A 19,172-nucleotide genomic window follows, 5' to 3' on the forward strand; every position below is an offset into this window, starting at 1 on the left:
TGCACTCTATGCTAAATATTAAATAACTACCGAATTTTGCTGCCCGGCGGCTGCACCCGTCCCGCTGGCACTGGTCGCAGTTGCATTCGTGCCAACGGTTGCCACCGTCGTGTCACTGCTAGCACCTTCGATTTGCTGCGATTGCGATTGGTCGACTTCACGGTACTTTCGAAATGTTCTCCACTGGCCCGTGTTGTAGTCGAGCGTGATGAGCGATTCTACCAGCATAAGTGCTGTTCTGTCGTCTTGGTGCACTGTTTCCTGCAAAAAAAAAAAAAAACGTTATTTATCGTCATAAAACAGCACAACGAACGCAAACAGCAGTACTTACAAAACTTTCGTTCAGCTTGATGGTGACAACGTTTTCCGGCGACGGTCTAGGATTGTTCCGGTAGCCGGCCATGAAACCGATAATTATTGCCTTTTCTAATCGTGACACGCAGTTGGCCCGTTTAAACATATCGTGCGCTTCCATATAATATTTGCTCTGTAAAAAAAAATTACAAAAATTCACATGGTGCTAAGGCGACATCCGACATTTACAGGGTTTTCCAGTCTAGTTCAAATATAAAATGGAGAATAATTTGAAATACGTAAATTCGCAACGTAAAGGAAGTTCGAACTCTATTTCCCTAGCTGCAAAGAGTCGGCAAAACGTAATTTGGGGGTAAGCAGCTGTAAAATTTGACAAATAGTGTTACGATTTGGAGCTGTTAACTTACAATTTTAAATTTGCTTTAAAAACCCTGATTTCGGTTGGGCTTCCTTTACGTTGCGAAATGACGAATTTGAAACCATCCAAACGATCGATATTTGACTGAAAACTCCCATAAGCTAAATGAATAATAAAAAAATCGCTCGCTACTTACAGATATAGAAAGCCCTTTTCTTGCACCCGCTTGCTGCTGCTGGGTCTGCTGGGATTGTTGTTGTTGCTGCTGACCACTGCCTTGCGACTGTTGCTGTATCGTAACCGTAGTTCCTTGCTGTTGCTGCACCTGCTTCAACTGCGCACGCTGCACCTGTAGCTGTTGGGTTTGGCTTTGCTGCTGAGGTTGCTGGACTAGCTGTATGGTCGTACCGCCGGCACGTTGCGATCCTGGCGCCTGGAACTGGATCGTGTGCTGCTGCTGTTGCTGCTGCTGGGGAATTTGCGTAATAATCGTACGCTGCCCTACCTGTCCCGCCGTTGCCGCTGCTTTAAGCAGCTGTTGCTGCTGCTGGCCTGCCGGTTGCTGTATCGTTTGCACTAGCTTCGGCTGTCCGCCGGGCCGTTGAATAAGCGTAATTCCTTGTGGCAAAATCGTTTGCACATTGTTCGATCCACCGACGGGACGGAAAATCACCTGCTGCTGTACCTGTGGCTTTTGTTGCTGCTGCTGTTGGAGCTGCTGCTGGGAAATGTTCGTTATGAGGGCCGGTATTGTTGCGCCTTGCTGTTGTTGCTGCTGCTGTACCACGGTAGTACCCTGACCTCCACTCGGTTGAATTACTACCGGCGTTAGGGCCGGAATATTCTGATGCAACGAGCTGGTCGGCACCAGAGCAGGTATTTGGCTCAGCTTTGTCTCCGATTCGGTTTTTATCAGTCCTGGCGGTCCGGTTAGTATGGTGGCACCGCCCAACCCGGACACATTTTGTAACGGAATCTGCTGGTAAACGGTGTTACCCGATGCGTCCACCGTTTGTATGATGACACCTTTCTGGTTAAGGACGTTCGATACGTTCGCCGCGTTCGTGACGTAGTACGTATTGCCCTTAACGTTCGGTGGCATAACCACCTGCGTGTACTTTGGTTGTTGACCGACTGCAGCAGCCGCAGTCGCTTGTAGGGCTTGTTGTTGCTGTTGTTGCTGCTGTTGCTGCTGCAGCTGCTGTTGGTGTTGAAGAATTTGAGCAACGGAGGTAGTCATACCGGCCGTTGGCGGGTTTTGTGCTGTGATCGTGATCGTGCGCTTCTGTGGCACGGCCGTCGGTGTAATTTGCAGTTGATTCTGCTGGCCCTGTTGCTGCTGTTGGACTGATTGAATGTTTAGTATCGTCGGTTGCGTTGAACCGGCCGGTATTTGGGTAGATATTAAGGGTGGGATATTTTGCATCAGCTGGTTGTTGTTTAACGAAACAGTTGGAGCGGTCTTAATTTGTACAATCCGAGTCGGTTGCCCGGCGGTCTGTTGGCCTTGCACTTGAATTTGTTGCGGTTGCTGTTGCAATAATTGTTGCTGATGTGAAGCACGCGAAATGGTTGTCGTAAGGGTCGGAGTACCGGCGGAGCTGGCGTTCGAAACTATCCGCTGAATGTTGAGCTGTTTGCCGGGTGAGGTCGTATTCAGCACGTACGAAGTTAGTGGTGTTTTCTGCTGTATTATGGTGGTTCCGGTGCCGGCTGGTGTCGTTGTGCCGGGCTGCACCTGTTTCGTGGTGAACAGTATATTGCCACCACGGTTGATAATGGTCGTCGATTTCGGAATGGAAGCGTGCAACGTGCCAGGAACGATCGATTCGGACGAGATAATTTCAATTTTCTGCTGCGGGTTGGTGTTGCTGCTGCTCGTGACTGCTGCAGCAGCTGCGGCTGCCGCACTGATCGTTTTGCCAGTGGATTTTTGGATGATCTGCACACCACCGGTCGTTGCGGGTTGCGTTTGGAGCACCGATTTAGCCTGCTTAGGTGTTAATGGGACAGTTCGTACCAACGACGGTGGTTGTGTCGATAATGTTACCATAGAATTGCCAACCGTACTTGTCGCAACAGCACTACCAGGATCGGTTTTGATAACCGTGGCGGAGAGCGTTTTCGAAGCAGGATATGCCAGCGGAGGAGGCGCTGAACTTACACTGGGCACGGAACTAACCGGCAAAGAAGAGGGCGTGGATAAACTAATGGATTCTGTTTTTATGTTTTTCATCTCAATCTCTTCCTCTTCCTCCGCTGCTGCTGGAGCGGAAGTTGCTTGAGAGGAGGTTTGTTGCTGCTGAGATTGCTGAACTGTCGGTATCGTCGGCTGCGTTTGTTGCTGGGGTCTCTGCGGTGGTGGCTGAAGCTGCGCCTGTGAGGTTGATGTTGTTTGCTGTTGTTGCGACTGTTGAGTTTGGGCCTGCGCTGCACTCGATGCAATCGACGTAGACATTACGCTAGACGAAGTATCCTTACTGCCGGATGTGGCAGGCATTGGTGTTGCGGGCTGGCTGTACACTGTCGAAGGGGCGGATAAACCTGCCGCATAGTCGGGCGTTGTCGTAACGGTTGGACTTGACGTGGTTGGCGTTGCTGTCGCCGGTTTTGTATCGTTTACGCTTTGAATCTGTTGTTCCGCAACCTTCTTGGCCTGCTCTTCCTTTTCCTGCTCGCGCTTACGTTTTTTCGCGGCCGCGTAACCCAATGGTTGTTCGCCTATTTCGAGCAGCTTAATACCGCCGTCCTTTCTACCGGCTGGCGTTCGGCTCAATCCGGGCCGTGTTTGGCCAGGTGTGGTCGGAGGTGAACGGAAGCCACCGGTTGGTACGCGCGAAGGTATACCCTTGAGTGGTGTCGTGTCGGTCATTTTGCGTGGTATGCCACGCGACCGTAAAGGCACTGTCGGTGCAGATATCTTCTTGAGGCAGCTCTGTGCATCGGAAGACTTTTGCAGCAGCTCCGTCCGTAATGTTGCACTTTTCGGTTTACGTTTGAGGGTAAAGTGTTTCACTGGCGTTGTCTGCTGTCCGACCACCGAAACAATCGTCGGTTTGTTGAGATACTGGAATTCTAGGGGAAGTATTGCGACGTCGGCATTTTTCACGAACAACCGCCGTAGCTCGTTCACCATGTCTGTGAAAACTGGACGCGTCTCTTCGTAATCGGTAATTTCCGTATTCAAGGAACCGGTGTTCGGTAAGGTTTTTATCGTTTCTGCTATCATCGATACCCATAGCTCTGAATCGAGACCAGCAACTTCGATCACTTCCTCTAGTTCCGTTTTCCACTGCAAATAAATACGGCAAGCATATAGAAATTAGAATTAATATTATTCTGCAGACAATTTTTACAAAACTATCGTTTGCTAATCAAAAAATAAGGAAACATTTATCCAAAGATGTACTTGAAATATATGACAGGTTGCTTTCGCTATTTTGTTGTTGTTTATGTTACACATCGGAACACACTCATACACACGCACACACACGTATATTCCCTGACGCACACAATGAGGCAGTGTTCCTCACTGCTTTATCGCTGTTGGTTTGCCACTAGTGAGGAACATAATCAATAGCTAGAAATGACTGATGAAAAACGAACGCTTTACATAAATTCATGGTTTGCCATTCGAATTTGCACATTTTAGCAACAGAAAAAAATCACTCCACTCCGATTCGCGCAACATTGGCTTCCCGTTTTTCAGCGCGTACTACCCACTGCCGCGCTTGCAACATCAGCATTGTATGTTTTTTTCTTCTTCTCCCCCCAACAGTACGCGCGACCACAAGTCGGCGCAACGTTGTCGTCATGAGGCTCGGCACATCCCTTTTCGCACGCTTACCTCTTCGACGATCCGTCGCGGAATTTGTAAAAAACACAGCAGCAGTTTCAGCTTAACCTGCGTCTGCAGATCCGGAAAACACTCCTTAATGTTTCGCAGCACTTCCTTGTTCAGCTGGGACGTGATTGAGCCGCTTATCCACGAGTCGTTTGATGTACCAAGCTTATTGTGTAGCCACAGAGAAATATCGCTGTCCCGCACGTTCGCCATCTTGAAAAAAACTGATGCCGAATGCAGTGATGTGCGTTTTCCCACCCCGTTCCATACGCACACTTCTGCAGCCAGCACGATTTGGCTGACGGGGTTGTGCTGTCAAGCTTCGGTCGCGGTTCTGCTGTCATATGGTAACGGTTCGGTGCTAACGCTCAAGATTCGTATAGGCGTTACGGGGATCGAAGGCCAACGGAATTGTTGACGGACGATTGACGTTTCGAATGAATCACAGCGTCACAAGCAAAAAAAAAAAAAGCAGCATACCAGCTCCATAAACAATTGGCGTGCTGATCAATGTTTTCGTTTATTTTGCTACGATAAGTTAGTGTACCGTTGTGAAACTAGTTTAATTTCATTGCCAGGCTTACGATGAAGCCGATTCAAGTGTTGGAACTGCTGGTTGTGTTACTATACGGTGGTAAGAATCGGTTATTGCGCGATCACTTGCAACAGGGCGGGGCTGTCTCATTGGCTTCCATTGTTCCAAGCGGGGCGATCCTGTTGATTGCTTTTTAATGATACCAATTGTCTTATCCTGGTGCCATTCTTCCGGCTTCCAACAGTGTCCTACGTTACAGCACGATCCAATTACACTATCCCAAAAATTCTGCAAGGATCATGGTTTTCCTGGGAAACCGGAAGGCCTACGCTGACCGTCCTCGATGATCACAGCATGTCAGACAGGGGCGAGCTTATTAACATGGAGCGCGTCGGATCCAACTATACGTTCATTTTCCGAAGTCAAAAGTGCTACCACTGTGTGCACGCCTTCCCCAGGACGTTAAACATTTTCGAAAAGTTCGAGAGTAAGTACGGACCACTCACGCAGTAAAGGATGCACCTCATCTACAATGTATTGTGAAACGTTTTCAGCCGTATGTGTAACCCTGGCACCGAATGACGAACCAACCATTGAGCGAGTATGCCGTGGCTCGACCGATCAGCAATTGATAACACTTTTTAACGAAAACTACGTTCCAGTGAATTGCCGCTCGTCGCTCGAGGGTGTGTGGCAGTTTGCGTACCAAAATCGATTCCGCTTCACGGGTGAATGTGACCATCCGGATGCCAGAATACATTCGTGCCAGCAGGCCGGAACCCAGTTCTTGATATCGAACGAAAAGTTTAACATCACCTATAAACAGTGCATCGGCATGGCGGAAACGTTCAACGGTGTGGTGGAGTACAGCTGTTTGGGTGATTGGTTTATCGGCAAGAATCATTACTTTGCCGTGGCGAATACGAAGGAATCTCGAAAGGACGAAAAGTATCGTTGCTTTTTGAAGAATCGTGACGACGATCTGTACCTTGGCGTGTCGATCACAGCGGAATGTAATACGCTGAAGACGGTCGAAAAGTCGCCAGAACGTTTGAGAATAACACCGGTTAAGGCGGACGTTATCGAACCGGGGTGCCGTTTCCCGCAAAACTTTACCGGCGAATGGATCAACACGGCCAACATCGATGGTGATGTGAAGATTAACGAAACGCACATCGTAGAAACGTACAAACCGGATCAATCGCGTTATCGCCGAACGATCTACGTTTGCCGGGAGCAGCGAGATACCCGCATCATGGCTGCCCGACTAACGGTGGACGGTTGTCAGACGGATTATGTGTGTTTCGACTTTGTCCCCAAGCATCACAACGTGATCCGTTATCGACGGGGACTTGCCGTGATTCAGGACGATTTTTCGACCGTTTGCTCGTGGAAACAGTTCCCCAACATGGAACAATGGCGTTATGATTTGCTGCTTTCTGCCAAACCCGTACCGATCCGTTGTCCCGTGGCAGGAAAGTTTAACTTTACGCAGAAAGGAGAATCACCATTTAAAACACGTATTCTTGGCGGTGTAACGCTGAGTCCCCGGCCGGACATACGCTGCAAGCAAAACATATCGGACTTTTCCGTGTGCGACGGTGATCAGAAGGAAATGACCATCGATGCGGACTACTGCCTTTCGGTGGACTATCTTGGACGGCCGATCGATATCTATAGCGATCCGGATTATCGTATGAAGTGTATCGGGTACTGGCAGGAGAATCTTAAATCTTACCTCATCACCTACGACGATCTGGATCCGCTGTCCAAGTATCGGTGCTGGGTGTACCAGCGGGCGGATTTGAATCGTGTGCTAATGTCGCAGGCGGTGGGCGCTTTTTGCGACATCAATCAGGATGTCACATCGTGGAACTACACCGAAGGTGCTGTAGTCGCCATCGACATGACGGAGTACGAGCGTGAACGGGATCAGTGTCCGATGCACTTTGACGATGGGGAAAATCCTTGGCAGGAAACGGAAAATTTCATTACCGTCTTTCCGTGGGTCATTTATCGCTCGACGGCAGCACTCAGCAGTACGCTATCATCATTTCTTATCGCTTTAGCTGCGGTATGTTTGAAGGTGTTCTTCTAAACTGTAACGTGAATCTCTTTTCACTCGAAATTATTGAAACATTTTTTCCGTCCAAAGGGTGCGTACTTGTGTACGTGCGCCATGTGCCTTCATTCCATCCATAATTGTAAATGTAGTACCACTTGAAAATAAAAATAAATAAAAGGAAGGATAGTGACGTTACTACCTCATTTTTTAAAATAAGTTCATTAGCATTTATACACACAATGCGGACGCTATCTCTATTTCCGGTTACGAGTGATTTTTTGAGATATTTTTAGCAATAGCAAAAACTGGAGATGGAATTACCCGGGCACGGAACGTACGATACGACCAAGTTTCAAAGATGCTGCAGATAACGGACAATGGGAATGTAAATTGCCCTTGACAATATGGTGACAAAGCAGGAAATGAGAATGGTTGACATGCAAATTGCTTAAAATCATGATGCCTCATGATACCAACGGAAACCATTTCACAACAATCGAAACGCGGAAGCAAGATAACAAAAGTATAGACCGAAAGTTCATAACCATTTAGCTTGCGATTTACTTATTATTTGGCATACAATGAATTAATGAAATTTATCAAACAATCCAACATGATTTGCATTTGGCACAAAAGAAACCAATGCACACGCTCTATTTGAAATGTATGCTTCTAGGGGTCATTTGACCCCCAAAGAGTGTATCAGCGTAGCAATACCACTGTTCAGAAAATTTTAAAAATTGAATTTTAAATGCTTGGCTTAAAACTGTATAAGTGTGAACTAAAACTCACATAAAATAGAAGTTAAAATAATAAATCCACCATTTCTTTTTGTAGTTTATTTAATTTAGAGAATAAAATTGATTTTTTTTCGTTTCCTTGTCTGCGCACGGTTTACCCGAGCTGAACGAACCTTCGCAACAAGGTGTATAGAGAGCAATTAGCAATCTTCTCTTTCCCTCTCGCAGTTTAGCTTTCTCATTCTCTCTTTTTATTGCATGGAAAAATGGCAGTTTTTCCTTTTCAATCAATTACTAAAAGGTGGAAAACTTAATCCTTTAACCATGTTAACTTTTAATTCGCTGGCTTAGTGGTGTAGGAGCGTATGGGTGTGGGTGTCGCATGAAAGTCTGCAAACTGGTCAGCTGCGTCCGTCGGACTTGGTCGGACTTCGTGATGGTCATGGGGTTTTGGTAGGTGAACCTTCTTATCCCCACAATACCAGTGCACCCGTCGGGCGGCAAAAAGCTGCAATGGATTTGATCGGCCATTCATTCGTTGGCGATTGGAGGGAGCGGCTAACGCAGTTTCTGTGCTGAGAGTGAGTTGTTTTTCCGAAGCCAAACCAAGTTCCTAGTGCGTCTAGTCGTACAGTGTTTCTTCGTTCACCGCCCATATCTAAATCGTCGATTGTGCGTGTCAAGCGTTGGAGTGTGTGGTGCTGTCTGCTGTGTTTTTGTTTCGGCCTGGAGAAGCGATTTTCCTTACTGCTTCTTCGTACAACTCGGAAGTGAGAAGCTTAGTATTTGAGAATCGCAAAAGTAAAGTTTGAAGCCTTCGCGGTGAACCAGCCGCGTACCAGACTGTGATTCGTTTTTAGCTGTGACCTGCATTTAAGAAAACAAATCTCCCAGTCTAGCAGCCTAAATTAAAACCAACCACCAACACTGGTCTGGATTATTTAGTGAAGTGAAAGTGGACATCTCTTTTCCAATTCATCGTCCCTAAAATTGGCAAAACAACATTTCCTGCAAGCAGAATCATAACAAAGCTCTGTCAAAAAGGGCCAGAACAAAACGAGCGAAGAAGAGTAGTGCGAAGAGCGTACGAAATATGTCAAAAGTGCAGTACTAGAACGAACGAATGAATGGGCGCTGTTGAATCAAACGGGATACTTTGTAAAGTGAGAGAGCGAGCAGACGAGTGCCGATACGGGGCAGAACGGTGCGTGCGAAAGCGAAACACCAATAGCACACTGGTGGGTGCGCACATGTGCTAGATGCGATCAGCGTGTCAAACAGTGACAGAAGGATAGAGCAGGACAGGAGTAGTCCGGTGCCCTACAGCTGAGCGAAGAAAATTGTCTGCATAATCACACCGAGCAAGTCGCGGAGGAATCCCACTGCCGATCCGACGACAATATCTCGCCCGTCGGTGAACCAAATCATCCTTGGCGTGTCGGTTTTTCGTCTGACTTCCTGTTGTGTGTTCAAGAAAATTGTCCCAGTGTCCTGTCCACAGTGTTCGTTCGGTTTTGTTTGGTTTTTTCTCGAATCTTCTCATCCGCCGCGCAACACGCACACAGGATTCGCTCAAAAGGTAAGAGCAGCTCCCCTTATCATCTGGTGCCGCTACACCGATTCTTTCGTTCATCCCCTTGCTGTACGTCATATCGCCGGGCCCCTTCATCCACCCCCACCCCCTTCTGATTTGCTTTCTAATCCCTTCCACCGCTTTGTTTGCAAGCGGTAAGTTGACCTCACACGCGTGAACGGTTGGACCGAGTGTCCACACTCGCACGATTACTCAACAGCCTCGCCGAGTCTCGTCCAGCTGATGATGAGGAAATCGCGCTCACCATCCTTGCGATGCTGCTGGCCTTGTGGGGTCCGCTTAGTGTGCAACACTGGTTACTGGTATGGCGAAAAAATATTCGCGCCATTTGTCCACCACCGTGGATTCGACGCATCGGCTAAAGACTGGCTGGGCCCATACCCCCAACCATGTCGACCTGTCGAAACAATGGTATCATTCCTTCAACCAGCCCTCAACGAGAGGAAAACATTACCGTAGTCCACGTCATGGAATGGCGCGTGACACGCCGTGCGAAGATTTGCTCTCGCTTGGCGCACACACGGCGATGACCTCTTCGATTGCATCATATTGCACCACTTTGTGAATTTTTGGGTATTTTGAATGCGTTTCGTGTAGTATCTGGTGGGACCATTGAATGCACAACGAATAACGTCCAAAATTGGAACTTGAAGGCATTATCATTACCCAAAGGACTGTGTGAGGACTGTCTAACCGACTACGTGGTATCGGCAAGTCTAGTAAGCTACTCGATGGCCGGCTTGACCTTAGAGGTCGTTAAGTCAAGAACAAGAAGACTACTTGGTCAGGACCCGTCTCCCCATACGCAGGACTTAACTCTACCCTTCTACTAGTACGGGTATAATCAGTTCAAGAAAAGCCAGCAATGGCAGACTCAATACCTCCAGAAGTTGTAGAGCCAACGTGATAGTAGGAAGGAGAAGAAATTCTTGCATTTAAAAATTATCCATTTTCTATATGACAAATCCGATTCCTTTCATACAGTTCGTTAGGTTCCAAGTTCAAACTGTGATGTGAAAACTGCCATGAAATCCAAAACAAAAAAAAAAGCGATACATGTTGTATTTATTTTTCCGCCCCGTAATTGTGCCCATTCAATGTCAACCAAGCTTTCCATTCTTTTTGTTCAATTAATTCCAACAATTTTAATTAACTAAATTAAAAGAAACCTCTCAAAAAGCATTTCAACCGTACCGATTACTTATCGCACGGCCATATTGCTCCGGAAGCTCGCTCATATATCCACAAGGCTTGCCGAGCGCTCCGCAACCTGTTTTGGGGTTTTGGGTCTATGATTGGGAGGGGCATTTTCGTTGGAATCGGTCCAAAAATTCAATAATGTATCGTGTTTGTGTACACTTGAGCCTCTTGGCTACCCTCCCAATGATGGACACCGATGGCGTGCAGTTGCGTGTACCAAGTTCCGGGTTACGTACAAGAAACCAGTCGTTCAATCAAAGTTCAAGAGATGTGTCTATCGATTGTTTACGTTCCATCGAATGGGAGCGATCTACGACCATCTCCCATTTGAACTGTGGCACGTGGAGCAAGTGCGCAGTGGGAGTGCAAGCAGTATTGAGCGCTTGGATAAGGTCTGGGACACGATCACGTCCAGTGACCACGGGGCGTGTAGATATGTAACAGTAGCGATCCGGATGCGGAACCAACCGTTACCTCTACAGCACTGGTGACGCAATAATGAATCGGAGCAGACGTCGGAACACAATTAATGAGGGTGGAGTGGCGAAACTCGAGGGAAAGGTGATTAGCATAAATAGATCATTTCAAGTGTTGCGGGAGCTGTGGATATTTTAACTGCACGTGCAACCGTAGGAATACCAAATACTGTACTCCGCCATTAGCCTGGTGATAGAGTGAAACCAAATAGCGCCTGGCCGAGCGGGTTTTATCACTGATCTGTAATTACTGCAGAATCAGACTTAATTGATCGAAGGATTTCGACTTTTCAACAACTCTCGCTCTCTCTCTCCCTCTCTCTGCGTAACACGGATGTGGGAATCTTTATTTGATCGGTCTACACACTGATCCTCATTGCAGTTCCTTATGACACAAGGACTCCGCTACTAAGTAGCTGCAAAAAAAACCCCAAGAAACTAATCAACAATAATCAAAACAACGCGCGTTTGTACCGTTACTGCACCACACACACACACACACACACACACACTTCCCTTCTTGTGTTGCCTGCCAATTACATCACGCTGTGTTTGGAGCACACTGTCATTAAAGTTTCGACCACTTCGAGGCCACATTTCGATGCGCGACCCGATGAGATTGGACGTTTGCACAGCACGTCGTGCGTTGTCGTACCGAATACCCTACCGGAGCTGTCAGCGATCGATCGATAATCGGATAAGATGGAGCACTGTTGTCTGCTTGAAAGCTTAAGTATTCGGCGTGGTTCTTCGTCCGTGTCATCGTGACTTGTTTGTAGGATGTCCAGGTTCAGCAACTCCCACTGAACTGGGCTTAGCCGAGCATGATGTTCGACTAAAACACACCCGCTGAATAACAAGTTAACATTTCATATTTCATCCCTAATATGGCCGTTTGTATGCAGATTTCGTCTGTGAGAATGTTTTTGTTTTTGATTAGCAAAAAGAAACAGATATTGGAAGCTGCAAGGCCACTTTGTTGCTGATCGATTATGACCGGGACTGAGCACTTAACGTATTACTATAACAAGGTGTGATTACTGCATACTTTATCTTATCAGCACATTTCACTCGGTAAACCGATGCTCCAGGCCTAGTTTAGCTAACTATAAAGTGCAGCCACATTCATCCAAACATTTATGCTCCATTTTTTTACTTTTATTTATTTTATTATTTTATTTTCGGGCCTGCTGGTAGTGTTTCCAATGTCGGTTTTTGTGCCGTATACTGTTTTATCGGCTCATTTGCTTTGCGCTGTTCGCTGCGTCATACAACGCGCAAAACGTGCCCACGCACACGGGACCACGTTTTGGGCCATGTGAGGAGTGAAAAGTAAAAGTGAGTTTTAATGGATTGCCTGCATAAGGGTGCTTTCGTTGTTCCTTGTGCGATTTTGTTTCCTTTGCTGTACCGTTCAATCGTGAATAGCGGTACAAATTGTGGTTAATGTTATTGCGTGAGAGATATTGAAGGAAGCCAGGGAAGCAGTAGGGTAGAATAGGGGAGATATTCGTATCGAGTTTCTCTTAGAATGACTACGGATTTAGTTGAGGATTGAATGAGTTTAGGTTAACAATTAACAACAAGAAAACGGATTTGGTCCTGTACTCAGGCTCATCTTATTTATGTTAGATAGCATTCTTAATGTTCTGAAAGCTTTTGTCTATAGCAAAAATAACAGAAGTACAGAGTTTCGATCCATATCGTAGTAAAAACCGTTTGTTTAAGCTTTTCATGGAGCCGATAATGTAGGACTCTGGTTGTTCTCTACTGTCAAGGTTCGACTTACGACCAGACGACAAAGAAAGGGGAAAAATAGGGAAAAAAGTGCCTTGGTGGGTCTCTTGGTGCCTTGGTGGTCTTTGCCTCGTTAATCTGCAAACTGAGGTTTTCTGCCGCCTGCCTGGTAGGCCTCTGCTACCTGGGAGAGCCGCAGACCGATGATGTCTCCATATCATCAGCGTATGCCAGGATCTGGGTTGACTTATAGAAGATGGTTCCCGAAGTCTCCACCTCCGAGACACGGATGGTCCTCTCTAGCGCCATGTTGAATAGGAGACAGGCGAGCCCATCTCCCTGACGCAGGCCTTTGGTGGTAGCAAAGGACCCTGAGAGTTTTCCATCCACCTTCACCTGGCATGCGACGTTGGTCGTGGTCGAAACGGTTTCTACTGTTCCATTATACTGATCGAAATCCTGTAAATGTTTAAGTTTGGAGCGGCCCGGTGGCGTAGGCGATAGTGGCGCCGAACTTCAAATGGCGGGATTGTAGTTCAAATCCCAATCCCGGCGTGACCCTTAGAAGGTCGTTAAGCCAAAAAGATGAAGACGTATGAGTGAAAATTCGACATGGAAATTGTTGAGTGGTTTGATGGGTTTCATTAAATTTTCCTATTTTACTCGATTTGTTGTGAAATATAGGTATAGGTGACAATGACGCAGGTTTCCACACGCCACGACAGTTCAAGTCCAGGCAAGACAGGTTCAAGACGGTGATGTGCCTGATTTATCTGACTACATAATAAACATCAACACAAGTCTAGTAAGCCATTCGTTTTGCAATGTCTGAGCGGCATATGAGAGAACTCCATGTTCTCATGCCGTCTGGAATTAAAACATCTTTCCGATATTAATGCCTTAGTAACACACAGCTTTATTGTGATCATTTTTCCACTGTGGTTGTTTGATTTGCAAGTTTCTGGAATGTTCTTCATGGCTCAACGACCTACTAGGACCCGCTGGGCATTGAATGGCTTACTAAACTTATACTGCTTAGATACCGCTTAGTTGCATAATTAGTCGTCACTACGGAGGAACAGTCTGGGTTGGGATTGGCGTGGCCTTTTGATGTCATTTTTCACTTGACACTGGAGTGTGCTAATCTTGATGTGCTTTCCAAAATCACATTAATTGAAACAAACGATATTTCGTCTATGTGTATCATACGGAACTCAATACTTTCGAAAAAACTCAAAGGACTGCAAGCTCATGATCATAATCTTCCCTAGAACTGACTGTTATTAAACATGTTAATTTTTTATTTAAATTTGTATAAGAATCTTCATCAAATGGAACCATTATTATAGCGCCCAAAACACATCCAGTAACGTAACGCTGCACCGTGTGCATGAGGAGAATGTTAAGCTGAAGATTCCATCATGCACCACAACAGAAGGCTCTATCCAAGATGGTATCGCAATCGATTACTGGTGAAGCATGCAATAGTGCGACTCGTGGCGAAAAAACCACTAAACAAATGCACACAGAAAGAAACAAAAAATGCATTGCACATGGCGTCCAAAACGGGTCTTTCTGCTGGCAATATCATTTGAGCATATAGGTAGGTGCCGTTGCACTTGCCGCCCCTATGCTTAGTCGGTTTGTTTACCCGCTTTCTTGCTCGCGGTGCTAATCGGTTGTTGCGGATGACCAGACCAGAGGGTATGGCTCGGTTTTGTCTATTCCTGGTTTCTTGCCGATGAGGACCACCGCGGCGGGTGGAGCTGCCCATCGTCCTACCATGGCTGACTTGTTTTACCGAAACCTCACGCGGTTGCGGTTTGGCAAGGGGTTGTTGGTGGAAAAATCGAAGCAGTAAAAAATGAAAGAAATATGTATCGGGTGCTAGTGTTAAATTACGATTAACCAATATGGGGTTGGAAAGACCAGCTTGCCAGCTGGGTGGTGGCGTACCTGATCATTGCGCCCAAGCACACGCGCATCAGGAATGATCTTCAGGTGTTTACCAAGCGAACGAGCGCGGGAAAGGGGGTGATTTGGTGGCCATATTCCGTTCGTTCCTTCGCAACTGGCTTTAGGATCTCGAAACTGTCCATCTGGCGACATTGGGTAGATATCACTAGCCAGCCCAATGCACGTACGATCCCGCCAGAAGAGCATATGAAGGGTGTGAATCGTTTCGTTTTCGAGGATGGTTGGATCTCTCTCTCTCTCTCTCTCTGTTCGGGTGCGTCCGCGTAAGGAGGGTGTAAGAAGCGGAAGGGTGCGACCGTGCGGTTACGCAGTTGTTAATTCCAACCCTCACGCGTACACACGCACCGGTGTAAGATCAAATCACCAACACATATCCTTTACCCTTACGGCTGGAACCGACTGACCGGTTTTGGTACAGAAAGCGAGGGGAAGGAGGGTAGATTTCGAACAGGGATGATGAAAAGTAGCTCACCTAGGAGGGCGGTCTAGCGGTCACGAAAATGCTGTTGGGACGGATGGGGGTGCTTGAAAACTTGAATGAAATGACGATCGACATGATGAGGGACGGGGCTGGTGGACAACATCGCATCAAAGTTGTTGCAATATTTCGCGAGGATTGTGCGCATGTGTGTGGGAGCGAAGTTTTGCATGGACATGATAAAGAGGCAGATAAAGATTCGACTGTTGAGTTGACGGGAGGCGTTAAGGGATGCGTGAGGTGGGAAAGTCCGAATGCCGTTGAGAGCCCCTCGAGACTCTGATCAAATGACTTCGAACGTAGCAGATGTCGTAAGCGTTTTTGGCATCTAATCTGAACGAAAGTGAAGACATTGTTTGGAATGTGTGGTGTAATTATTTGCTGTTTAGTTTGCTATTATTAGAACAACATTGGGAATTGGAATAAATTTTTGAAGTTCCTAACGTTGCTCAATCATTATACAAATAATTTCCCCACAACGACTAATTCGCACAGCTATGTTCCCTCCTGATTAAATCCGGATTGTGTCTAGAAGCACAGTTGAGCATCCATTTAAATGAAGACTATTTTGATAGATTACCCCCGCGCTTAAACATCAAACCCCGCCAATTTGTTCCGTTCCCGGCGCCATTACTCACCCGGCGGCGGATGTCATCGGCCAGAGAAGTGATTTAAGCGACGATTCAAAACGGTTGAAAGCACTCTATCCCTCCCGCCTGACACTTCCACCGCCAGAGCCGTCGCCTCTCCGCGATTACACGGTGACGTAACTTTCACTTTCTTGGCGCGATCCATCGTCCCAAAGCGTGTCTCACTTCCTTTCGCGTACCACCAGCTGTGTGTGTGTGGCTTAACGAAGGAAACCGCACCTTCGCTCATTGTCACTGTGCTTTTATCGAATTTAGTTTATTTTGTCATTAACAATTGACTTGCGGTGCAATTATACAGAGCGATGCATGATGATGATGATGATGATTTAAGAGCTTGCCACGTCACGTCTACACGCGGCAAGCCATTTCCTTGCCCACCAGATGTCGTTCGAAGCTGTCGTCTATTTTGCTCCCCATTTTAAAGGTCCGCTTTTGTACATCCGTCGTGCTTCGAAGCAGTGTTTCACCTCTGTGTGTGTGTGTGTTTTTTTTTTTAAGCCTGGGAAGGGCTTGAATGTTGGAATGGTCTCTTTCATCTTACCGGTCCCGGGAGAGAAAAGTGGGACGGCATCCGAACACAAATGGCGTATTGGGACCGGCTGATAATAATGCGGTAACTAATATATTCACATGGTAGTCACGTGGAATACGCGCAGCGGTGGTAAAATTGTGGCCAATCGGTAGCGATCTGGAGGGCGAACTGCGATTTTGACGGTGTGTTTTTTGTGTTGTTCATTGTTTTACGAGCTACAATTTGTTGACTTTTATAAAGCGCAAGGGGCATAAGACAATATTTATGACAGCTTCGCAGAGTATTTGTCTAAGTGACTTGAGAGCATTCAGAAAAAGGCACCAAGATATGCGATTCGCAAACTGCCTTGAAGGGATTTTAGTCAAATGCCGCCATATTACTCTCGGCGTCTTCTTCTTGGTCTGCAGATGTTGGATACTCTCTCTCAGAGTATAGGGTTGGAGAGGGTCTCTCAGGTCTCTTCCTCGGCATGACAGATGCACCAGAACTTCTACGCCGCAGCAAGCAAATTCTCAGCAGCTAGACATAGGGTAAATCTCGTCGAAATTGACTCGCAGTTTCAACCAATTGTTGTACGATGTCGTTTTTTGAAAAAAACATTCGAAGTGTATGATATATCTCGGCGGACAATACTACGTGTTTTCCTGCAAGCGGGACTCGTATCGTAAAAAAAAAAAACCTGCAATTGAACTCCGTCAACTATAGTTATTGTTGTGACATAGTTTATTGTGGATGTGTCTTGTTTTTACCTCTTAATTCCTGCATCCAACTTCACCGCGCTACGGACAAAATGTTAACAGTCCCGGGCAAAAACGTCTTGGCACGCCTCTTGTGTCGAATACGAAACGAGACATGAATCCACCGCCACCGGTGCTTTCGGAAACCGATAATGTGGGTCATCAAAAGAGTTTCACTTTTTCGAATTTTTGCGCGGCACTTTCTCGCACAAGGAACGCACGGTTTGACTGGATTGGCTGCCATGCCGCCATGATCGAGTGATACGCTCAATGAAGCAGATGCCGGAGAGAAAAGCCGGTGGAGGAAACGATGAGCGACGAGAAAAAAACATACATAGAGTACATCGCCCCCGAGGCGCCCAAGGAGATAGGGAGAGGGAGTCTGTTAAATTTGTTGTTAATGTGCGTTGTGGCCACCGGGGTCGAAGACGATCTTGAAATCGAGTTCCTTGTCGGTACCGTGTCTGGTGGACGCTCTCTTTTGGAATGATAAAAAAAAGTTTTATCACGTGAGGATCAAGTGCTGCCGTGTTCGGGTCCGGGCGGGTTGAGGTTCAGAAGTAGGTTATTAAGAGCCACTCGTTCGATGGCAGTGAAGTGCGTTGAAAGTGTGTCTGTACCCGAATACTTCAAAAAGCCGTTGGGGAGATCGGTTGTAACCTGCAGACCATCCATTGCCTCGGTTCCAGTGAGCTTTAATTTGGCTACCCTACGCACCACTCCAGGGTGACAACCGGCCAGGAAGGGTGCAGGCCTGTCAGCCATAGATAGCTTTATTTTTAGTCGGAACACTAGCTCTTTCACACTGTTTGTTTTCATTTCGATTTTATGCTGATCCTTCTTTGGTAGCGCAGAAACGTGCTCTACGTGTCTCTAGGTAAAAACTGGCCTAGCAACAGTCGACAGCTCACGCACCAGGGTTGTATGAGAAATTCGTTTGGTGTAGCTTTTTTTTAGGATAGGCTTAAATTGCCTTCTCCCGTTCGTCTACCGGGGGCCAGCGTGTTAAAGGTTTGGTGGATCGAGTCCATTGAGAGCAAAATCTTCGCCGTTGCGTAAAGCTGACCTTCGTTCTCCTTTTACTGCAACTGGGGCGATAATGGAAAGCTCCTGAAGTTGCTCCAGTATGTCCCGGTATTAAATTAACTCCCTTCATGCTCCGACTGGGTAGTTGTGTCGGTGGAAACCTATTGGATAACACCTTCGGAACCTTCAAAAGAGTTCGCTGTGGTGCAGCGCTACGTTACAAGCTTCGGGGTAGGGTTGAATACATATTCGTTGCTATTAAGATAATTGTGATCGACTACATGATGTTCCACATTCAAACGCGACTCAAACGCGGACTCTCGAAGAATCGATATTTAAGTCGGCTAGTGCATCTGCATCTTCATCAGCAATCTCGCATTTGAAGACCTGCCTAGGGAGAGTAACCCAGTGCCCTGTTTGCCTTCAAAGGTCTGTCCCCAAGTAGCCTTAGCCCTGACTGTGGAGCGTCCGCATTTCTTGCATCTGTAATCTGGTTTCACTTTCGGTTCGGTAGCGTCACTTCGACCGTCCATGATGCTCCAATCCCTGACCGTTAGGAAGGCTGTGTGCCCACGTGTTCGGTGTATGCATTTTCCGAAACCTTCACCAGCGCTCAAGGAGGACTTGGTTGGCGTGTTGTGACCCTACCGAAGGATCGACACATATTTCGTAACGTGTGGATCTCGCCTCAATGACACATCTCTGCGCCATCAGTTTCCTAATCAGTTCGAAGATGTTCGAATGACTTATCAGCGCGTCCTTAAGGCAAAACCCATTCCTCATCGGCATGCAAATTTCTTCCCCCCCCCTGAAAAGACATTGACCCTCTTTCCCGTTAAGGTAACCGGTTGGTCTAAAGAAAGAAAGAAAAAAAAACTGCTGTAAATGTGTTGAAAAATGTTCAACCC

General features: G+C 46.8%; 2 protein-coding genes across 2 annotated transcripts; one reads left to right on the forward strand and one right to left on the reverse strand.

Annotated features, from left to right (window-relative positions):
* On the reverse strand, nucleotides 1-4,810 carry LOC126556779 (negative elongation factor A). Its single transcript, XM_050212264.1, has 4 exons — nucleotides 4,521-4,810; nucleotides 870-3,965; nucleotides 332-487; nucleotides 1-261 (listed from the first exon to the last, which is right to left on the reverse strand). The coding sequence occupies exons 1-4, from the start codon at nucleotides 4,728-4,730 to the stop codon at nucleotides 19-21; spliced, it is 3,705 nt and encodes a 1,234-aa protein (XP_050068221.1). The 5' UTR covers nucleotides 4,731-4,810; the 3' UTR covers nucleotides 1-18.
* A 143-nt stretch (nucleotides 4,811-4,953) lies between these two features.
* On the forward strand, nucleotides 4,954-7,329 carry LOC126557450 (uncharacterized). The gene is made up of 3 exons (XM_050213232.1): nucleotides 4,954-5,151; nucleotides 5,297-5,539; nucleotides 5,607-7,329. The coding sequence occupies exons 1-3, from the start codon at nucleotides 5,103-5,105 to the stop codon at nucleotides 7,148-7,150; spliced, it is 1,836 nt and encodes a 611-aa protein (XP_050069189.1). The 5' UTR covers nucleotides 4,954-5,102; the 3' UTR covers nucleotides 7,151-7,329.
* The last annotated feature ends 11,843 nt before the right edge of the window (nucleotides 7,330-19,172 follow it).

Source organism: Anopheles maculipalpis, chromosome 2RL (assembly GCF_943734695.1).
Source record: "Anopheles maculipalpis chromosome 2RL, idAnoMacuDA_375_x, whole genome shotgun sequence".
NCBI classification, from domain to species: domain Eukaryota; kingdom Metazoa; phylum Arthropoda; class Insecta; order Diptera; family Culicidae; genus Anopheles; species Anopheles maculipalpis.

Bases quoted from the DNA above. Each gene is read 5' to 3' on its own strand.
- LOC126556779 (XM_050212264.1), bottom strand. From the start codon at position 4,730: ATGGCGAACGTGCGGGACAGCGATATTTCTCTGTGGCTACACAATAAG. The intron at 3,966-4,520 runs GTAAGCGTGCGA...ATTTATTTGCAG, and splicing joins CGCGACGGATCGTCGAAGAG to TGGAAAACGGAACTAGAGGA. The intron at 488-869 runs GTAAGTAGCGAG...TTTTTTTTACAG, and splicing joins GAAAAGGGCTTTCTATATCT to AGCAAATATTATATGGAAGC.
- LOC126557450 (XM_050213232.1), top strand. From the start codon at position 5,103: ATGAAGCCGATTCAAGTGTTGGAACTGCTGGTTGTGTTACTATACGGT. The intron at 5,152-5,296 runs GTAAGAATCGGT...GGCTTCCAACAG, and splicing joins GGTTGTGTTACTATACGGTG to TGTCCTACGTTACAGCACGA. The intron at 5,540-5,606 runs GTAAGTACGGAC...AAACGTTTTCAG, and splicing joins CATTTTCGAAAAGTTCGAGA to CCGTATGTGTAACCCTGGCA.